Source organism: Physeter macrocephalus, chromosome 1, assembly GCF_002837175.3.
Source record: "Physeter macrocephalus isolate SW-GA chromosome 1, ASM283717v5, whole genome shotgun sequence".
NCBI classification, from domain to species: domain Eukaryota; kingdom Metazoa; phylum Chordata; class Mammalia; order Artiodactyla; family Physeteridae; genus Physeter; species Physeter macrocephalus.
The window spans coordinates 112,482,100-112,503,863 of record NC_041214.2 but is presented as its reverse complement, the minus strand read 5'-3'; the positions used below and the strand labels follow the sequence as shown (position 1 = coordinate 112,503,863).

Below are 21,764 nucleotides of genomic sequence, written 5' to 3'. Positions count from 1 at the left end.
ACAGTAAAACTGTTACCTTTTGTGGTCCTCTTTTTATTCAACTCATGTGTTTCACTTTTTCTATTTCCTTCCTTTATTACCCAGTCTTCTCAAAGTCTCCCTCAGTATATTTTGCTTAAGGTTAAGAATCAGGTAAAACCTGTTGTTTATTATCATCAGGGATAGTGGATTTGGTAGTTTTTCTGTTATTCAATAGATTCTTACTCCAATGAAGTGAAGAATGCCACTCAGCTTTCAAGATAATTCAAGATTATCATTGCTCCGTACATCATAAAGTCTATGTGACAAAGTTTGATAAAAATATAGAACCTAAAAAATTCTTTTACTGTTTACTAAACAGGACATGAGGAGAAAAATTTACCCTCCAGAACAAAATGACTCTTGGTGAACACTGAAGGGAGTAGCTTGTATGTATCATACTTTTGATCTGTGAATATTTTAAATTTGTATGTGCTGATACTCTTATTTCCAATTAAGAATTTTGCACCAATTTAACCTCTGGAAAGTGTATTTTTTTTTCTGTTAAAAAAGCATATTTTATGACCAGAGGAATTGACTCCATGAGAAATGGGAAGTGAGACATAGAAATATTAGCTCATTGCTAAAGCCTCTGAATATTTCCTTCCGGTTCTTGATATATGTACCCTTTTATTGATGAAATGACAGTGAGGCTCAAAAAATGAAAAGTTAGTCACAATCACCCCTTATGGCTTTTAAAAGATCAAGCCGCTCATGGAGTTTCAAACACTTAAATTATTAATGGCTTCCTAAATAAAAAATGACCTCCACTGGTTTGGGGAACCCTCCCACCGGACTTAGGAGATAGAGTCTTTGGATTGCTGTGTTCTGTTTTGTCATAAACTAGGCAGCTGCTGTGAGTGCACTGAACTAAGGGACTAACAAATGTCATGTGAGCTGTGGCATACTCTTCTTACCACGCTCTAAAGAACATGTGTTTTTTTTATAGAAATGGTTGTAAATGACTGTTGGATTTCTAGGCGAGCCAAGAGCATATTTCATCTGTAGTATCATTGAGACCGTACAGGATAATGGAAAAAAGTAAAAGGAAGAGAATACAGAAGTAAAGCAATTCTCAGAGGTTAGTGTTTTTAGTGGTGTTATAGTGCCATCCCTAGATAGGGGCTTGACTTTGGGAAAATTACAAGATGTGGTTGACTAACTCTATGTCCTGGAATTTATATTTAGATTAAAATAAACCTTAAGTAAAGGCCACTTTAAATGTGAAAAAAAATCACCAAAGAGACACATTTAGCCTGAAGATGAAATATTTGTGCTCCCTTTGTGGTTTTAGTTTTCTTTGTACTTTTTTCAGCACTTTGGGGGGTATAGCAACCAAAATTTCACATAATGTTCCTGGAATGGCTCTACCATAAATGTACAAGCTCCACACACATACTGTGGAAGCTAAGTCAGGTGGACATTGCTATTCCCCTGCCAGCCCTGAAATCCTACCTCTTGGAAATAATTCTCTTGATTTAAGCCTTTACCTCATGCACTGGTCTGGAATCTTTTAGTTTAGTGATAGAGATCCAAGTCAGATTAGGATAAGAGTCAAAGGGAGTTTAATGGTTCAATTCACTGTAAAGTGCAAGGGATGAGTTGGTTTTAGGTAGGGTGACTACGTTCTGGTTTGCCTGAGCCAGTCCCAATTTGTGCCTGTTGTCCTGATTCAAGTATTACCAGCGGCCCCTTTTACTCTCGAGTGTCCTTGTTTGGGACACAAAATATATGATAACACTAACTTTAGGTCTAGAGTTCAAATGAAATGAGTTCAAAGAATGTGTCAGGATTCTCTTTTTCTCTCCCTGTTTCCTGGCTCTTTGTCCTTCTGTGTTTGGCTTCATCCTCATATTGGGTTTTCATGGTTGGTCACTGGCCATTGGCATCCCCTTCCTCCTGCCCTACAACTTCCCATCAGTGTCTCCCATGGGCCGCAGCCAGCCAGAAGCCAGTTGAGCCAGGAACCTGTGGGGCTCAGTCCCTTCTGATACAGAGCAAAGCAGGGGTAGCGAGAAGAAAGGATCAAAGAACTGGTACCCCTTGATGAGTCATGTGCCCACAGGCACTGTGTCCAGGGAATATTGATCCAGCCTGAGTCACATACTCACTGTGAAGTGGAGGGATAGGGGATGACCTGTTTGATAGGATATCCTGGAGTGGAGAGTGGACAGTTACACCAAGGATGGGATGCTGGCAGCAAAACGTGGAGGCATTTCCACTATATCTCCTGACAAAATACAAGTGCCTCATGGGAAAACAGCTGCTTGCAGGCTTATCAATCAGTTCCCTGCCTCTGAATAAGCCTGTTAGATCCTTGTCTGAGCAGGGTTTGAATGGGGTGGGTAAGGAAAGCAAGACATTTTTTGGTGCCTTTGAAGTTGAGGAGCAAGGACAGGGACTCTAGGAGCTGAAGGGTGATTTTACATAAAAAGAAAATTTCAGCAAAGGAAGACTCAGAGTACTGCAGAACTGGTTTTCATGATATTACACGGGGCCAGTGTTCCCTGTTTCTGATATATTGTGTGTGATAACAGTACCCCTATATCCTTTTCGGTTGTGGCAGAACATGTCGTTTCTTCAGGGAACAACCATCCTAACCTTTGGGTTTCCTTTCCTGGGTCTTAACAGTTCAGAGCTTAATTGTCAGAGTCTGGATTGCTTTTTCTCTTACCCTTTCCATTTTGAAGTTCATGTTGCCTCTTTTTTTATGTTACCAACAAAGGGAGGCCATTCTCAAGCTCATTGCTATCAGTTTGTCATTGCCTCATTCAGAAGAGCTTGGCATTCTTTGCCAATGCTTGGGAAACCAGGGCTAAAAGTGCCGACTGGATCATACCAGCCTGTAACCTTAATGTTACCCTGGGATCTTCAGTACCTGGGTCCTTAGATGAGGTCCAAGACAGAGCCACCAGGATTGGTTCCATCCCCGGGGGTGGGGTGGGAAACATGGGGCTATAGGGGGGAGGGGCCAGTTACTAAGAGAGGAAAAGCCTTCCTGGTCACATTTTTAAAGCATTGTACTAGCTGTGTTATGGCAATTTTAGAAGATATTTATAAATTATCTTTTTCAAAAAAGAAAAATCCGTAATTCCCTGACCTATCAATAATGTCTGTTTTTCCATGTTCCCTTATACTCTTTGTTTGAATACATAAGAATTTAAATAATTAATTATAGTAAATGAAATTTTATTCTGATTTTTAGTTACAATTTTCCAGTTCTTATAATAATTGATTACATAATATAGCATAAGTTACTAAGTTGTTGTTATTGGATATCTAGATCATTTCAATTTTTAATATTGTAGTGACATATGATTAATAAACTGGTACATATAGTTTTTTTCCTTTCTTTTAAATTATTTCCGGCAGATAAATTCTCAGGATGATGTTAAGCATGTCAAAAGTATGAACATTTGTTTAGTTTCCTTGTATATATTACTATATTGTCTTGACAACATTACACTAATGTATAGTGTCACCAACATTTGGAGTTACCATAAGCAGGTTTTTGTATACTGTTTACTTTGGTATTTTATTTTTTAAATTATTTATATGCATTGTCCATTTATCAATTGAACTGTTATTTTTTTCTCATAAATTTGTATGAATTCTTTTCTATTATGGTTATTAGCCCGTTAACTATTACATTTAGTGACAATATTTTTCCTCGGTTTATTGTTTTCCTTTTTAAAAAAAAAATTATTTATTTTTTGCTGCATCGGGTCTTGTTGCTGCACGCTGGCTTTCTCTAGTTGCGGTGAGCGGGCTTCTCATTGCGGTGGCTTCTTTTGTTGCAGAACACCGGCTCTAGGTGCGTGGGCTTCAGTAGTTGTGGCACATGGGCTCAGTAGTTGCGGCACGCAGGCTCTAGAGAGCAGGCTCAGTAGTTGTGGCGCACGGGCTTGGTTGCTCCGCGGCATGTGGGATCTTCCTGGACCAGGGATCAAACCTGCATCCCCTGCATTGGCAGGCGGATTCTTAACCACTGTGCTACCAGGGAAGTCCCTGTTTTCCTTTCTTTTTAATATAATGAAATGTTCACTCTGCATTTGATTCAAAATATCCAAAAGATTTATGGAGTATTTAGCATTTCTTGAGTTTAAATGTCTTCATACAGGCAGAGTATTTTTCGTTTTGTGTTAAGGAATATCTTAGGGATTATGTAAAATCTTCTAAAATGAAGAACAGGGGCATAAATATGCCAACCGAGGCCAAAGGAATCACATATGACAGACACTTGCCATCTCTCACCCTATATTATATCATACAGCAGTTGGGTGGGGTTCCATGACGAAGTTATTTTTTCCTCTTAAACATGCTTTCTGTCTCTTTTTGTCCATCGACCTTTTCTTCAAAATAAAACAGTAAATCTTGGAGATTAGCAATTATTTGTTAACACACACAAAAACCTCAGAGAGACTCAAATGTTACATATGCATCATCTGTATTACTTCATTTACATATAGGTAACCTATTAAAATGTGTATTTGAAAAAAATGTAAAAGTTGCTGAAAAACTAAGTAAGGAAATCAGGAGGAAGAGAAAATAATCACAGGAGCAAAAAGTAAGAAGAGAGGTATGTGATTAGTACCCAAGGAACATGTCATATGAGCTTGTATTTTTGCTAGGAGTGGGCCACAGATTAGACCATAAGCTTCCTAACACCCAACATAAATAGGGAAATATGATCACACAAGTCACATACCTCTTAACAATTAAACTACAAACAAACACACACTTCTTGGGAAAAACACAATTGTTCCAACACTAATTGAAATTGGTATTGATAAGCTTTTGTGACAATGTCCACCTGACTATATTACCAAATGAGAGGGAAAACTATTTTGAATGAACAAAAAAGCAATCACATTTGGAAACGCTTATGTTCACAACCATACCAGCTAGTTTGCTCAGTGTAAACAGTCATGTGTAATGCTCAATGTTACCTCAAAGTTATACAATGCTATGTATATACAGAGAGACTCAATGCAGCATAGGAATCTTCAGTCTCATAAGTGGGTCACTGAAGGCTGTTTATTTTTTTTAAATATTGGAGTGATTTTCCTTAATTTTGGTTATTGGAGGTAATTTTGTTTTGTTTCCTTCTCTTTTTTTACTTTTAAAATTAACTTCATTGCCATATAATTTATATGCAACAAAATGCACCCATTTTAAGTGTATAATTATATGAGCTTTAACAAATGTGTACACCTGTGAAACCATCCTAAACAAGATTAAGAACATATCCTTCAACCTGTAATGCGCCCCGTCCCAGTTAAACCCTTCACCTGTCCCAGCTCCAGGCAACCACTGATCTGCTTTCTACCACCATGTATTAGTTTTGCCTGTTCTAGATTGCCATGTAAATGGGACTATATCCTCTTTCGAGTCTGGCTTCTTTCATTCAGCATAGTGTTTTTGGGATTCATGTATGTTGTTTGTATCAGTGGTTTGCTTTTCATTGCTGAGTAGAATTCAGTTGTTTGGATAGATCATGTTATGTTTATGTATTCACTAGTTGAGGGACATTTGGTCATTTCCAGGTTTTGAAAACCATGAATAAAACTGATATAACCGTTCTTCTACAAGTCTTTGTGTGGATATGTTTTCTCTTGAAATATCTAATATAGTGTAATTGCTGAGTCGTAGAGTAAGTGTATATTTAACTATATAGGAAACTGCCAGTTTTCCAAAGTAGATTTGCCATTTTATACTCTCAATAGCAATATATGGGAGTTAGTATTTAAAATCCTGATCTTTGAATTATTTTAAAAAGTAGAAATAGGTCATAAATCCTTTTTGCAAGCTACTGACCATGTTTCTGAAAAATCCCATTGCTTGATATGTTAGCCCTCTATTTTAACAAAGAAGAGGAAGAACAAAAAAATAAAAGCAAAGCAGAGTGGTATGATCTAATGCTGTTATCTCTTAAAAACTATATTTCCCAGGGAACTATAGTCCAATTCTTATCTTCTTCCAGTAGAGTCTTGTTACACGTGGAAGTATGACACTGATAATTTGCTGAACTTTGATATAAGCTATTATGAAATCATGATATAACAATTGAGACCGTCTGGACCATTGCAATAACAAAAAAAGAAGATTGATTATTCTGCCATAGTACTTACCAAGTAATAGCAGACTAGGGCAGCATTCTGGACAGGGAGTTGTGGTCCCAGCTACAAGTTATGTGACTTGAAGCAAGACATTTGCCTCTCTGGGCATAAGCCTAGGCTCTACCTTTGTAAGGGGCAGGACTAGGTAAATTCTAAATTCTGTACCAGCTCTAAAATTTTGTGACTCTAAATGCAGGCTGAAATTACTTTTAAATCAACTTAAAGTATTTTTTTCACCTACATATTACATGAGTATATTCCTTAAAAAAAAGGAAATAAATTAGAGCATGCCAGATAGAGTCAAAGTCTTAGCCCCTTCATCTCCTTTTCCTTCCCCTTCTCCCCACAGTTAACCACTGTAATAAGTTTGCTGTGTATCCTTCCAAATTTTAAGAAATAGATATACAAAAAATTGTATACCCATAGAAATTCATAGTCTTGTGTGTGTGCTTTTTTTCCCCTCTTTTTTACATAACTGGTATAGGAACTGATTTGGTGGTCCCCAGAAACACCCCCAGGTTCAATGATTTACTAGGAGTACTCATAAAGTTCAACATGAAGTCATATTCATGGTTATGATATATAGCAGGAAAACAATGTAAAGCAAAATTAGCAAAGGAAGAATTTGCATGGGTTGAAGTCTAGAATAAACCAGGCACGAGTTTCCGAAAGTTCTCTTTCAGTGTGGTCACGCAGGATGTGCTTAATTCCTCCAGCAATGAAATGCTGTCTACCAGGGAAATTCATTGGAGACTCAGTGCCCAGGTTTTACTCAGGGCACGTCACAGAGGCACGCTCTGCCTGGCATGTACCAAAATTCCAGACTCCCAGAAAGCAAGCAGGTGTTCAGCATAAACCACGTTGTTCATACAAACAGTTTAGGCACAATGCACCATTCTTGCCAAAGAATAGTGGGAATGCTCCAAAGTCCCACCTTGCAAGCAGGTCTTTCCAAGAATAGTGGTCTCAGGCTACTACGTTAACATTTTTCTGCATTGTAACATAACTTTCTGAAACTTGCTTTTATCATTTATAAAATGTTTTTGAGATTGAACTGTGTGTGCGTGTGTGCACATTTCTTTTAACTGCTCTGCAGTCTTTTACTTGAAAATAACACATTGATGGGTATCTGTGTTCTCACGTGCAAGGATTTCACTGGTACCCTAAAAGTAGGACTGCTGTGTCCTATAGGGTTGGGTATTTTAGTTGCTGATGACTATTACCATACCACCTTTTAAATAGTTTGTTTCAATTTATGCCCCACAGCAAAGTATGAATGTCTCTTTTGCCATACCCTTTCCTATGAAGTCTTATAAAATTTTATCCAATATGTGAAACATCATCTCATTGTGGTTTTATTTTGCATTTTTATTATGAGTAAGTTTTTCTTCATTGAAATCACTTTTTGAGAATGTCCTGTTTAATTATGTATTTATATGGAGGGACTAAAAGCAGGATCATTGGCATAAATGTTAGATTAGAGATGTGAGAGGCTCCAAGTACCCAGATTTCGACTTGACAGGCATGATTTCTAGAATCTGACATCTAGGTTTCTTAAAAGAACTAAAAAAAGCTACTCAATCAAAAGTTGTGAGATCTCCTTGTATATCTTGTGGCATTAGTCTTTCAGTGTAAACTCTGACAGAGTGAACAGAGGTAACTCAGCACTGTCTTCAGGAGACATAAATGAAGAAAAGTGAACAATTTAAGATTACTCAGAGATGAAATCCCATACTTCTAGGGAGCTAGGAACTCACCACTGATGGCTGCTCTCTGTTTCTGGAAGCTTGGTCTATAAAATGGTGTGGAACTTAATTTTAATTCTTTCATTCAATAAATATATATTGAATACCTAGGAGGAGCCAGACTCTAGGGATATAAAATCTAGAAAGAACTGCCTTCAAGGAGCAATTTCTCTAAGGAGAGGTGGATGTAGAGCCCCATGGTAAGGCAAAGGCATTTTTGGGTCTCAGTGGATGTGCAGCTGGGAGGACAGACTAAACATTTTGCTTAGCTGGTGCTAAGAATGACTCACTCAGAGGTACACAGTAAAAATATCATTCTTTTCTCCTTTATTATTTCTGCATGGGGTAGCAGCTCCCTTTGTTTACACAAACAGATCTTTATGGCCAGTCGTGGGGAGGCTCACCTGACCAACTGGCCCCAATGTGGTCCTCATGAGTTTCCCCTTCTGTTTGGAGTTCTCTTATTTAGCAGACTGCTAACAGAGCTGACTCTCAGGGAGGGACATAACTTCTCCCATGAAATTCTCACCCTAAGAGGAACTTACATTATTTTTTTGGTTCCCCTGAGAGTAGCTGACATGATTGAAATTTTCCAAATGATTTACACTAACTACTAAAGGAGAACATGATGAAACAGAGGTTTCATCCCACTTGTTGACAAGGCTCCTAATCTTTGCCCCAATTCCCATCAGTCGGAGAATCTCCCTTTTTCATTCTTAGGATTTTTCCACTTCTATTTGAAGAGTGCTAGCCACACAGACTTTCGGGGAGAAAGAGCAGGTGGTAGGTAAATGAGTTGACTGCATCTCTCAAAATACACACACAATAGGGCTTCCCTGGTGGCGCAGTGGTTGAGAGTCCGCCTGCTGATGCAGGGGACGCGGGTTCGTGCCCCGGTCCGGGAGGATCCCACATGCCGCGGAGGGGCTGGGCCCGTGAGCCATGGCCGCTGAGCCTGCGCGTCCGGAGCCTGTGCTCCGCAACGGGAGAGGCCACAACAGTGGGAGGCCCGCGTATTGCCAAAAAAAAAAAAAAAAAAAAAAAATACACACACAATACAACTGTAACCCTTCTTCAGATGTCTGTGAAACTTGGGCAGTAACCTTCAGATGTAGAGTTCTCATTTCTCCCCTTGCTACAGGCAAAGCCAAAGGTCTTTCCTTACACTGCTTCTCCTTTCTTCACATATTTCCACCTTTCACATGTCTGATTCTTGGTGTTCATTTTAAAACAAGTTCACCTGGACATAGGGCAGAGGGCCAGGTGATCGTGAAGTTCAATTTACTCTGGTTCAGTACTTTTCTAAACTCCACACACACAAGAAAGGGGGTCAGGTGTTTTTTGACCAGCAGCACTTTCAGGTGTGCTTACTTATAGAATTCCTAGAACAATCTTCTTAGTGGTTTGATTGATGCTTATCCCAATAAAAGTTACCATAAGTGGTTAGGAAGTGGCAGTTATATAACTTAGACTTCCTGGTTTCTCTAACGAAAGGCAGCAGTAACTAAAATCAATGTCTACACGTACAGTGGGAGAAATGGTGTTCTTGGTAAGGGTGGTAAGTAGCTCAATTCAGGCTATTGCTCTCTGGCTGGTTATCACCTGCATTTATTGGGAGCCTAAGTACAGAGATCTGTATCATCAGTGACTGTGGCACATTACAGAAACAGCAGTAACTATTTCACTGACTCAACAGATATTCATTGAATGCCACATGGGAGAGGAGCACAAAGGGAGATATAATTTATGGATAATGTTCTAATCTTTGGGTTGGGTGTTGAGTTTCAGCTGTTCATTATGCTCTGAAATTAATTTTTTAAATGTAATTGTTATATAGGATCAGGAACAGGAAAGGTCACTGAAGTTTCAGTGGACAATTTAGTATTTAGCTGAAACAAGAAAATGCATAGGATAAGGTTTTGGTTATAAAGGTGTTTGTAACCTAAAGGGGGCAATCTGACAAACTCAGATGCTAATGGCCTGCACTCATATGACATATTACTAAACTCAAATATCCTTGATTTCATGCCCAATTACAATATTGTAAGCCTGCATTCAGCTGGAGAGCAAGAGGCAAAATCTTTTCTTTTTAAATTTATTTCTTGGCTGCGTTGGGTCTTTGTTGCTTCTTGTGGGCTTTCTCTAGATGCAGCAAGTGGGGGCTACTCTTCTACTCTTCGTTGCGGTGCGCAGGCTTCTCATTGTTGTGGCTTCTTTTGTTGCAGAGCACGGGCTCTAAGCGCGTGGGCTTCGGTAGTTGTGGCTCACAGGCTCTAGAACGCAGGGTCAGTAGTTGTGGTGTATGGGCTTAGTTGCTCTGCGGCATGTGGGATCTTCCTGGACCAGGGCTCGAACCTGTGTCCCCTGCACTGGCAGGTGGATTCTTAACCACTGCACCACCAGGGAAGTCCAAGGCAAAATCTTTTACGAAGTTCTTCATTGAAAATTTCAAAATGTATATTTCTTTAATGTTGCATCTTGTCTCATGTCACTTGAGCCTCTGAACTGGCTTCCAAATGATGCTTTACTCTAATTTCTCACTTCTTCCTGCTTCTGCTTTGACCTGAGGAATCATCACTACCCCATCTCTCAATTTTCCCAGTTGTAGCTAGAAACAGGTTTTAACATTAAACAAGACTTCACTAATTGCTTGAGGATGAAGCATGCGGCAATTACAACATAAAGAACCTCAAGCTGCTCTCAGAGTCCACAAGCCCTACTCCCTCTGGAAGACCACCCTAGGGGTGCCTTTCTTGCCAGCTTCCAGCTGGCCCTAGTGTAGCAGGGATCAGTTTATTTCTCCTCAGTGGCAAGCCCCTCTCCTGGGAGCCTAGAGAGATGAAGTGTTTTCCCCTCATTCCAGGCTAAGGTTCATCCCCTTATCCCCTACCCCAGGTTCTGACCTATCTTTAGGGAGATTGACAGTAGTATTATTCACTTCTTTTAGGAATATTTTACCTCTGTCCATATTTGTGTGGTTTAATCCAATCTCAAACCATCTCAAAGACATCAGAATACTATTATTGGACAGCAGTTCATTTCCCCAAATCTGGATTAGTCAGTTCTAAAAGGCAAAGAAAAACTGTCTTTGGGGAAAATCTGGAACTTTTTTTCATTCTTTCTACAGTCTTCAGTTCCCCAAACCCTACAAGCAATTGCTCAAAAAATACATTTCAGAGGCAAAAGCATTCTAAACGCATATATTTCACTCTCAAACAGAATTTTTCAGAGACTTTAAACTGCAAAAAGGTCATACTCTTTACAGTACTAAAAGAATATAACTTCTCATCCCGAATTCACTTTACCTATCTGGTGAACAACTGGGGACCAAGTAAGTTCAAATTGCTTTTTGCCTAGTCTCCGTCTTAGAAGGCAAAATTCCTTGCAACTTTTAAAACAGCACTGCCCCCATGCCCAGATTTTATCAGCTATTCCCACCTTCCCCCAAAATTTTAGGCTTCAGTCTAAAGCCAGTGCACTTCTTACATAAACCAGGCATATTCAGAACAAATGCTTTAGATAAGAGAGAAGTGAACAGTATTTAGGGTACGCTCAAATATCTTATTTCCAAAAAGTCTTCTGGAATCCTTAATCAGCCTTAATTTCCCAGCCTTTATCTTTTACACAGTCATAAGTTTGTCCCGTCTCGTAAACGCTATTCGGAACTCCTTGCTCACAAACTGATTCATTTCCATTCCCAGCACGGTGCTTGGCAAAGCGTAGGCGCCCAATAATGAATGAATGAGTTTGTAGAAGGAAGGCGGGAAAAGGATTAGTTTTCTGGAGATATGACTACGAGAACTACAATGGCCACAAAACAAGAAGCACCCAAACTTGGACTAACGCCCACTTTAAACCTGCTCTCAGAGTCTAAAACAGCAAATTACGCCCCGCCCACGGGCGAGAGACAGGAAATACTAGCGTTCAGGAAAAACGGAAGTGCCTTGTCACGCCTCGCGCATGCGTGCATCCGAGCTGGATGGCCAGCTCGCATTTCCTACCCTCGGTCTTCCAGTGAGAAAGCAGAGATTCAGGCTCCCGCAGGCTGCGGCGTTGTTAGTCCCCCGCCCCCTCGGCGATGCGCATGCCTGCTGGGTTGATTTGCTCGTTGTAAGGCGGAGCGAAAGGACAGATTTTCTTCTTCTTCCCGCCCCTTTTCTTTCCCCACCTGCCACGTACTGGGCCCGAGCGCTCGCTAGGCTTGGTGGGTCCGTGCGATTGGCCGGGGCCCGCGCGATCCTGCCAGCGAGGTGCAGCGGCCCCGGAGGGCAACCGAGTGGGTCGTGACAGCAGCCTTCCACCAACGCCCCAGAGCCCGGCGGTGGCGGCCTCTCACCGGTCGGATCAGCAGAGACCCGCGGAGGGGCGGCAGCGGCGGCCTCGGGAAACCGGTATGGCCGCTGGAGACGGGGGCGCGGCCGATCTCTCGGGCAAGGCGGGCCGGGAGACGTGGAAAACGCTGGGAGGCCTCGTTCGAACCGGCGGGCGCGGGACGGGTGGGGTCGGAGGGGTCGTGGGAAGGGCCTGGAGGTCGGGAGGCCGGAGGCCGGGCTGGGCCTCGCGTGGGGGAGGGGAGGCCATGTCCGCGGAGGGGAGGGGGGCCCCGCTGGCCACAGTGGCAGCGAAGCGGGCCCTCTGGGGGGCTCTAAAGGATGTTTGGGTCAGCAAGGGCACTTGCGCGGATTCCGCCTGGCTTCTAGGGGTTGGACTGCCCGAGGGAGAGGAGAGGGACTTTGGGAGGCCTGGGGTGGCCCAGTGCCTAACCCTCAGAGGGGCTTGGAAGGGTGAGAAGGATGGAGAATGGCGCCTATGGGAATAAGTTAATTGGGGTCACTTGAGAGAAACCTTGTTCCCTTGTTTATGTCAGTCCTTAATTAAGCTCCGTCTGGAGGTCCAACCCAGTTTGATAGTGGTGATGACAACTAACTTTTAAGAGTTTACTTTGCTAGGCACTGTGCTAAGTATTTTAGATGCATGGTCTCATTTAATCATTACAAGGATTCTTCCAAATTTAGATATTCCCATTTTGCATATGATGAAAGTGAGGCTTGGAGAAGTATTTGCCTAAGGTCACACAGCTAGTAGGGGATATCTTTACCATCTTGCTACGCTGCCTCTGGTCAGGCAGGATTTGAGGCTCCTTGCATTCTTTGGAATACTCAAGGGTTTGGTTTTGCTTAGGATTCCTTAAAGGAAATTGCTACCCTCTGGAGGTGCTTAAGCAGGCCCTTCTGAATTTGAGCAGGGCCCTAACTACAGGGCTAGTGGAGCTGGAGGTTTGGTCACTGAACCTACATCCTGGTTTTAAGAGGCAGGCTTTTTATGTGTTTCCTTGGGCCTGTCACTTTATTCTCCAGTTCTGAGAACAGTGTTCTTGTTGGAAGATTTCATAAGTTAGTGGATGTGTCATTTCTGGACTTCAGAGGGAGTGGGGCAAGGACAAGAAGAGAGAAGGAGAAATGGGGAGAAGAAAAAGCTGCAAGGATTTCACCAGCAGCCCTAGGAACTAGTAGTTCACAGCAGTCTCTACCTTGTGATTGAAGTTAGAGAAAAAGAGGACCTGGATTCTACAGTTATGTAAACAAATGTGGGGATGGGATTTTCCCTTCCAGGGTACTCTTATTTTTGTGATAACTTGTGTGCATGCCTCATGGAGATGACTGCACAAACTGGGGACAACCTTAGGAAAGAAGGCCTGGTTCCTGGCCACAGGTAGGTTACAGTCCTGGTTACAGTCCAGTCCAACCAGTAAGTGAATTTGCAGGCAAACATGGCAGATGCAAAGTAAAAGAGACTCATATTTTCAGATCCATTGTAACTGAGCAACAATTCCTTCACGATCAAAAGGATTATATCAATTATATTTAATGTTGGAAATTTCTCTTGATTAGGAATATGTCTGTTGTAGGGAGTCACTTCTAGCTACGTAAAGAAGGTACAGTGTGAAGGTTCGACTTAGTAACTGATCTGATCGTACAGCTTTCTTCTCAGTCCCTCTATCAGAACTTTATTATTTGTCATTCATCTTTTGTTTAGGGAACGAAAACAATTTTTTAATACTATATGTCAAGCACTATTTTAGATGCTGCTGAGAATACGTAGAACCATCCTGCTGAAGCTAAGCCCTGGTCCTTAACTACATTATTGATGGTTTACACATCCTGTAGGTAAGAGAAGGTTACGTAGATTGATTTGCTGAAGTTCTTTATTATTCTCAGGCTACAAGGCAAACAAGGTGGAATCTTTACCATCTTGTTGAAGTAATGATACTTCAGAGCTTGGCATATAGTAGGTATTTAAGTATTTCCCAAATGAAGAGGGCTGGTTTGGCTAACAGGTGAAGGGGTTTTGTGGAGGTTTCAATTAATCAGAGTTCATGAGAAGTCTTTTGTCAGAATTGGCAGATAAAAAGCTAACTGTATTCTTATTTTATGTCAGGACAAGCATAGCATCCAGATCGTAGAACACAGTCCACTCTGTTCTGAACTGACCTTAGAGTGTTAGATTCAATATTTATTGCCCCATTTAAAGATGGGGCATTAAAGATTCACTCATAAAATTAATTTGTTCAGAGGATGTCAAGGGGGTCTAGAGACAATCATTTAAGGTGTAGTTAATTGGAAGGACACGGGGCATTTATATGAAGACTATTAGGACATTTATGTGTACTATTCATGAAATGAATTAGGATTCATGAAGACTTTCTTAAGTATTTGAAGCGTTGGTGTGTTGGGGGCCAGGTGGAGTGCTTTCACACACACACACACACACACACAAAGGAGTAAATGTAGAGAATTATGAACACTAAATATGATGTTAATGAAATAACACATTTAAGAAGAGAAAACAGAAAGCTGCTAGTAGAAAAGCATGGTGTTGAAACCAGAATGTGTCCAGTAGGAGATTATAAGGTACTTTAAATAGTCTGAGAGATCATTTGCTTGGGGCAGGAGGAGGAAGGAGTTGATGCTAGGGAAATGCTCCGTGGTTACAGATAATGTGTTCAAGAACATCTTGGTCTTGGAAAGAAGAGATAGGCCTTGAGAAGAAGAGATATTAACACATTCATTAAGCATAAGTGTATTTTCTGTTGTTATACGTTAATGGTATAAATTACTAGAGACCTCAGACATTATTTTGAATTTAGGATTACAGAGTCATTACAGGAGAAGCTCACTGAATAACCTGAAATAAGATTAAAATAAAACCCAAGAAGGGAAAATTCAATAGCAAGTTAGTATTTAGTTCTCTGACACTGTCTTATTCTTCAAGTGTGCTGTCTAATCACACACACTCAGGTTTGGGGAAGGGGTGTGTTATGGAAGATGTAGAAACAATAGTGGACGGTCTTGTTAGAAAGCTCAGGAGGGTATCACTGATTTGTTCTTTGTCCTCAAGTTTCCAAAATAGAAAAATTGGAGAAAATACTCGTGAGGTCTTTTTTATTTTAGTGAGAAAAATTTGAGACTATTTTAGTGTTCACACATGCTCTTCTCTTCAGGGCTAGCAGTTAGTATATACAGGCTAATAGAGTTTGGAAGCCAGTATTTATTTTTCCCTTTATTTAATGGCTATTGAATGATTAACCGTGTGCTAGGCACTGTTCTAGGCTCCGGAAATACAGTGAACAAAACCATTTATTTCCCTACTTTCTAGTGGAAAAGACAGTAAAAAATTAATACATTTTTAATATTTGGTAATGATAAGTACTTTGCAGAAAAATGAAGCAGGATAAGAAAGTGACAGTGAAGCCATTTTAAGTTAGATGGCCAGGGAAAAACCTCTGAGAAATTAACATTTGATCAGGGATCTGAATCATGTGAGGGGTGTGAAAACGGCTCAAGATAAAGGAAGTAGCAAGTGCCAAGTCTTGAGAAGGAGATTGTGAAGTATGAGTGTAGCAGGGTAGCCAGGGAGAGAGGTGGGAAATGAGGTTAAATACTTGGCCAGGAACCAGAGGTCAGGTCATGACCTTGTAGTTCTGGCTTTTACCAAGAGTGAGATGGGAATCTATTGGAAGATTTTGAAGTAGTGATAGTAGATTTTATTTAACAGGATAACTCTGATGTGTTGAGAATAGATTAAAAGAAGACAGAGGTAAAGGGCAGGCAGACCAGTTAGGAGTCTTTTGCAATAATCCAGGCAAGAGATGATGGTGGCTTGGATTAAGTTGATAGAGGTGAAGGTACTAAAGTGATTGGATTCTAGAGATATTTTAAAGGTCGTGGCAACTAGATTTGTTGGCAATTTGGTGTACGTAAGGTGTGAGGAAAAGAGAGAAACTAAGATTTTTTTTTTTATCTTGAACAACTTAGAAGGAGAATTGTTACTAACTGAGATGGAGAAGACTACAGGGGAAGCAGATTTTGAGGGGAAGATGAGGAGTTTGTTCTAGACATGTTAAGTAAGAAATCTAAATCAGATAAGCAGTTAAATACATGGGTAAAATAATAATAGGTATAAAATAATAAAACTTATTTTCTTAGGCTCATAATAAAGCCACCTCCAGACCATTTAAAAAATAAATTTATTTATTTATTTTAGGCTGCATTGGGTCTTTGCTGCGCGCGGGCTTCTCATTGCGGTGGCTTCTCTTGTTGCGGAGCACGGGCTCTGGGTGCATGGGCTCAGTAGTTGCGGTGCGCTGGCTCTAGAGCGCAGGCTCAGTAGTTGTGGTGCATGGGCTTAATTGCTCCGCGGCATGTGGGATCTTTCCAGGACCAGGGCTTGTACCCCTGTCCCCTGCATTGGCAAGCGGACTCTTAACCACTGTGCCAACAGGGAAGTCCCTCCAGACCATTTTAACATGAATATGGTAACGCTGAAACAGTGGATCTCCTTTGAAGGCCAGAATTTCTTAGATTCTAATCGTAGTTTTGCTTTTCAACTTTTAAAATATGTTTTATAGCTGTTTAATCCTCAAAACCATTTTGTCAGTCTTTGTCTAGAGTTGTATATATAGAACATCCTGGAGTCCACCATGAATGGGCAGTTGGATCTGAGTGGGAAGCTAATCATCAAAGCTCAACTTGGAGAGGATATTCGACGAATTCCCATTCATAATGAAGATATTACTTATGATGAATTAGTGCTAATGATGCAGAGAGTCTTCAGAGGAAAACTTCTGAGTAGTGATGAAGTTACAATAAAATATAAAGATGAAGGTAGGAGTGTTTCTCAAGTTAGTTTTTAAAAGTCTAAATATTATATGTGTTCTTTTGTCCATTTTTCATTGAAATCAGAATAAAATTGTTTCCTTCCTTGGTAATTGAGTACCACTTTCTTTTATTTAATGGAATGTTCATGTAGTTATAATTCTTTTATAAGTTAAAAATAGCTAAGTGATTTATTATTAGAAGGGGGTTTTAAGTGATAGGACACTTGCACACATTTTTACAAGCCATTTTTTTTTTTCTTTTATGCCTGTGCAAATTCTGGCTTCCTTTTTGCTTTAAAACCAAACTTTTACTTGTGTTTCCCAAAGTGAAAGGGATGTTAGTAGGTATTGAATGAGAAAGGATTTCATGGTCAACTAAGTATGGGAAAGCTGGTTTAAAAAAAGACAAATGTATTTCTTTATTGCAGGAATTTTCAGAACATGTAATATACTGATGTACGATGTCAGTTTATGCAGTGTTCTCAGACTCATTGGACCACAAAACTTTTTATGGAGATGGGTTTTACATGACAGATGTTTCATCAAAGACATCGTAGAATTATAGTAGTAGACTGTCTTTATTTCTTTCTCTTAAAACCTGTCTTCTTTGTTAACATCTCTACTGATAATTGTGCTTTAGGTAGTTACCAGTATCTTTCTTATCGCTGAATTTATTTCCAGTCTATTTCACCTTGATCTTAATACTTGGCACTGCTATCCACACCATCCTTTTTTAAATACTCTTACCCCTTAATATCTCTGACACTGTGTTGTCTCAGTTTTCTTCTTATCACTAATAGCTTCTTCTCTGTTTCTCTCTGTGTGTTGGCTTGAAGTCATGCCAGCTGTTACAGCAGAAATCTTAAAATCTCAATGGTTTAACACTCAAGAAATCATTCAGAGACCCAGGTTGACAGGGACCCAGCTCTGATATATTTAACACATGGCTTACAAGCTCACCTTGAGCACTGACATCCAGCAAGCAGCTGCATGAAGACAGAGTGTAGAGGATCACATGGGAGATTGTACTCTCTAGGCCTAGTTTCTGCTCACATCACATTGGTCAGACCCCAGTCACATGACTGTGCCGATGTCAGTAGGTTGGGAGATGTCCCTGGTTGGACAGGCACTTTCCAGCAACTTGCACTGAGGAAGGGGAGTATAAATCATTGATGATCAGCTAAGCTGATTATTTCACTACAGGTGTAATTCTCCTTTCTTTTTTTGCAATGTATCATCTGATGGTACCCAGAACTAATTTTTGAGGGTCACCCATGTTAAGGAACAAAAAAGGAGAGCAGTTTTCATCCTGTTCTCTTCCCTAGTAATCTCATCTACTTACAATACATTGACTTTCAACTGTTTGACTTCCAAATATGTGCCTAAATTTGATCAATTTGTTCTTTTTTTTTTTTTTTGACTTTACAACTCGTTTTTAATGGTTTTATTACCTCACATGATTTGCTCTTACCTCAAACTTGGCATATCTTAAACTGAGTTTACTGTTTTACTGGCTTTCTCTTAACTGTCTTATTTTTGTTTAGGCAAGGGTCAGCAAACTTTTTCTTTAAAGGATCAGATAATAAATATTTTAGCATTGTGGGTCACATAAGGCCTCTGTCTCATCTTTTTTCTAGAACCTCTAAAAATATAAAAACCATTCTTAGTTTGAGGTCCTGTAAACAAGGATTTGTCCATTGGTTGCAGTTTGTAACCCCCTAGCTTTGGGTATCCTCCTTCCACATCTAGTTATCACATTGAATTTGTTTTTCATCATGTTTTGAGTGCTTTGAATTGTACAGATTTGTGTTCCATAGACTGTTGGGCACGAGGATAGAGGACTGACTTAGGTAAAGAGTTCCTGCTGTCAGAGATATTGTTTCTGTTGTGGAAATCAGAAAAGAAAAAGGCAGTTATAGAAAGTTTCCTTCTTTTACATATATACTTTATTTTCTTAAAAATATGTTTATGAGTAGAATCCCTGAAGTTGAGCATTAGATGTTTTTGTTGTAAAAAAATGGATGTGGCTGTAAAGAGCAAAAAACAATGATAAAATCCTCAGTTATGGCTTTTATTGCCATCTTTGTCCAAAATAAGTCTGCCTAATCAGTGTTAAAATTGGTGTAGCAGAGCATCGCTGGAGCAGCCTCTCAGCCTCCCCAGGCACCCTCCTTCCCCCCAGCTGTGTCAAAGATACCTTGCAGAGGCCCCTGATCAGTTCCTTGCTGTGGCTGCTTTTCTGTTCTTTCTCTCTCTAGCAGTTTTTTCCTAGCCCTTTGAAAGCTTTTGAACAGGCAGTTGATATGCTAATTATAGTATTCTTTATCCTTGGGATATAGGGTATTTCAGAATCTTGTGTATATGAATATTTTTCTTGTGGAGAATTGATAGTTTCCATCTCGGCATCGAGATGGTCAGGGACCTGAAAGGCTCCACTGTCTATCCATTTATTAGGACAATTCTGCAAAAAAATTTTTTTTTACAACCTTTTTAGTTACTCTTGTATGTGGCTTCCCCTCCATTTATGTCAGTGGCATTTTACTGTACTTAGAATTAAAATTTGAACCTTGAGAATCATTATTACTTTAATTTCTTTTTTTAAAAAATAACTTATTTATTTATGGCTGTGTTGGGTCTTTGTCGCTGTGTGTGGGCTTTCTCTAGTTGGGGCGAGCGCAGGCTACTCTTCCTTGCTGTGTGCAGGCTTCTCATTGTGGTGGCTTCTCTTGTTGTGGAGCACAGACTCTAGGTGCATGGGCTTCAGTAGTTGTGGCACGTGGGCTCAGTAATTGTGGCCTTCAGGCTCAGTAGTTGTGGCGCACAGGCTTAGTCGCTCCACAGCATGTGGGATATTCCTGGACCAGGGCTCAAACCCATGTCCCCTGCATTGGCAGGCGGATTCTTAACCACTGTGCCACCAGGTAAGTCCTTATTACTTTAATTTCTGATAAATACATTTAAATTTTTTAGAATGGAAAAGATTTCAGTCTAAACTGTAATCTCCTCCTGGTGCCTAGTAAAAGATTACCTAATGTATTAATCTTAGCTATGTGTTTGTTGGTTCTTCTTCTGAGGATATAAGTATCTTGCCATAAAAGTAATAAATGAAATTGATTTAGTGTCGTTTGAACACATACATCTTTCCTAGATCCTTTATATTTGTTTAAGGTTTTTATGGGAGATGCTAATTATGCTCTGTGATCTACATTTTGCATTTTAATTGAACATATATCCTAGTTTACCACTGATTCAAATCTGAAACTTTTTGTTTGTTTGTTTCAGATGGAGATCTTATAACAATTTTTGATAGTTCTGACCTTTCCTTTGCAATTCAGTGTAGTAGGATACTGAAACTGACGTTATTTGGTAAGTGGTAAACTTTCTAATAAATTTACTATTTTATTCATTGTATTTTTATGAAAAACTGTTTAGCTTTTTTTGTTTTAAAAGACTCAGAATTAAGTGGTAACTTTTCAGCTATATCAGAATTTGTAAATTATTAAGGCTTAACTGTATTCTTTTTCTTTGAAGATTAGTAGAAAGTAGACATATTTTAAATAACCCATCTGCTCAGTTATCCTAAATAGTAATGTGTTCCACTTGTATAAGTGTTTCCAGGATTGAGAATAATTGCAGTGTTAAAACTACCTTTATTAAGTTTAGTTCTCTAAGAATATATAATTATCTTTTCTAACGTAGTATGTTTTTACTTATTCTCAGGGTTTAACATACAGGCCTGATACTTTTTAGAAATTATTTTTCAAGGAGTAGTTAAAGATTAGAGATAGTTCTGATAAAAAACAAATATAAGACTAATTTTAATCTATTAGATTTTGTTTTCTTATAGATCATGACAGATTTGCAAGGCAGAACGCTTAAGGGACAAGATAGAAGTGATTGCAGAGTTAAAGTGGTAGTATGATTATGTGAAAAATAAAATGTGGACTTTTTTTCTGTATGTTTTGGTTAGCATTTTAAAAAAATTTTGTGGCTCAAGTGGGGCAAAGGAAATACCCTTTTAAAACTCAGGCAAACTGGGTGTTTGTCAGAGGAAACAAATTGTAATAAACTTACCGGAAAAAAAAAATTATGTGGCACTGACCATTACAGTTCCATGAAATATCATGGCCAATTGATTTAATTTGTATTTATTTTCTCTCCATCTAGGAAGGGTGAACATGAACCATTTTAAAATGCTAATAACAAAAACTGTTAAAATTTTTTTTAAATAAAAGGTATCTTTTTACAATATTGAATCTAAAATACTTAACCACTATTGGCCACCTATCAAGCAGATTAGGTAAACTGAAAATCTTCATCCCAGAAACACTGAGGATGTGCTAAATAAACTATTTCAAATATATTTTTTGAATTATACACCTGAGCTTGCTCAAGGACTTGAGGAAAATGTCAGGGACCAAAATATAGTTGGAGTTAAAACCAGCACCTGAAGTACCAAAAGCTGAGACTTGGGATGCTTTTGGTGGTGATGGTGAAGGTTTTAGTGTGCATAATCTAAGGATTTGTCATTTGGTATCTAGGTGGTATAGGCCTTGGGTCCTAGACCCTCAGTGGCTATACTCTCAAAAAGAATATTGTAGAAGAAAAATATCTCTTCATTGGTAGAGTCAAGGAATCGACAGGGGAAATTCTCATACCCTGGGATGTCGGGTTTGCAAAGGAGTTTGTGAGGAAGGAGGAAAAGAAGCACAGAGAAAGCTTGAA

General features: G+C 39.6%; 1 protein-coding gene across 1 annotated transcript in view; it reads left to right on the top strand.

Moving 5' to 3' along the window:
* Positions 1 to 11,907: 11,907 nt before the first annotated feature.
* TFG (trafficking from ER to golgi regulator) overlaps positions 11,908 to 21,764 on the top strand; it is a 34,065-nt gene continuing 24,208 nt past the window's right edge. Inside the window, exons 1-3 of the mRNA XM_007116291.4 lie at positions 11,908 to 12,273; positions 16,820 to 17,046; positions 20,322 to 20,405. Coding sequence (XP_007116353.2) covers positions 16,863 to 17,046; positions 20,322 to 20,405 — 268 coding nt within the window. The 5' untranslated portion in view covers positions 11,908 to 12,273; positions 16,820 to 16,862. The remainder of the gene's footprint in view (positions 12,274 to 16,819; positions 17,047 to 20,321; positions 20,406 to 21,764) is intronic.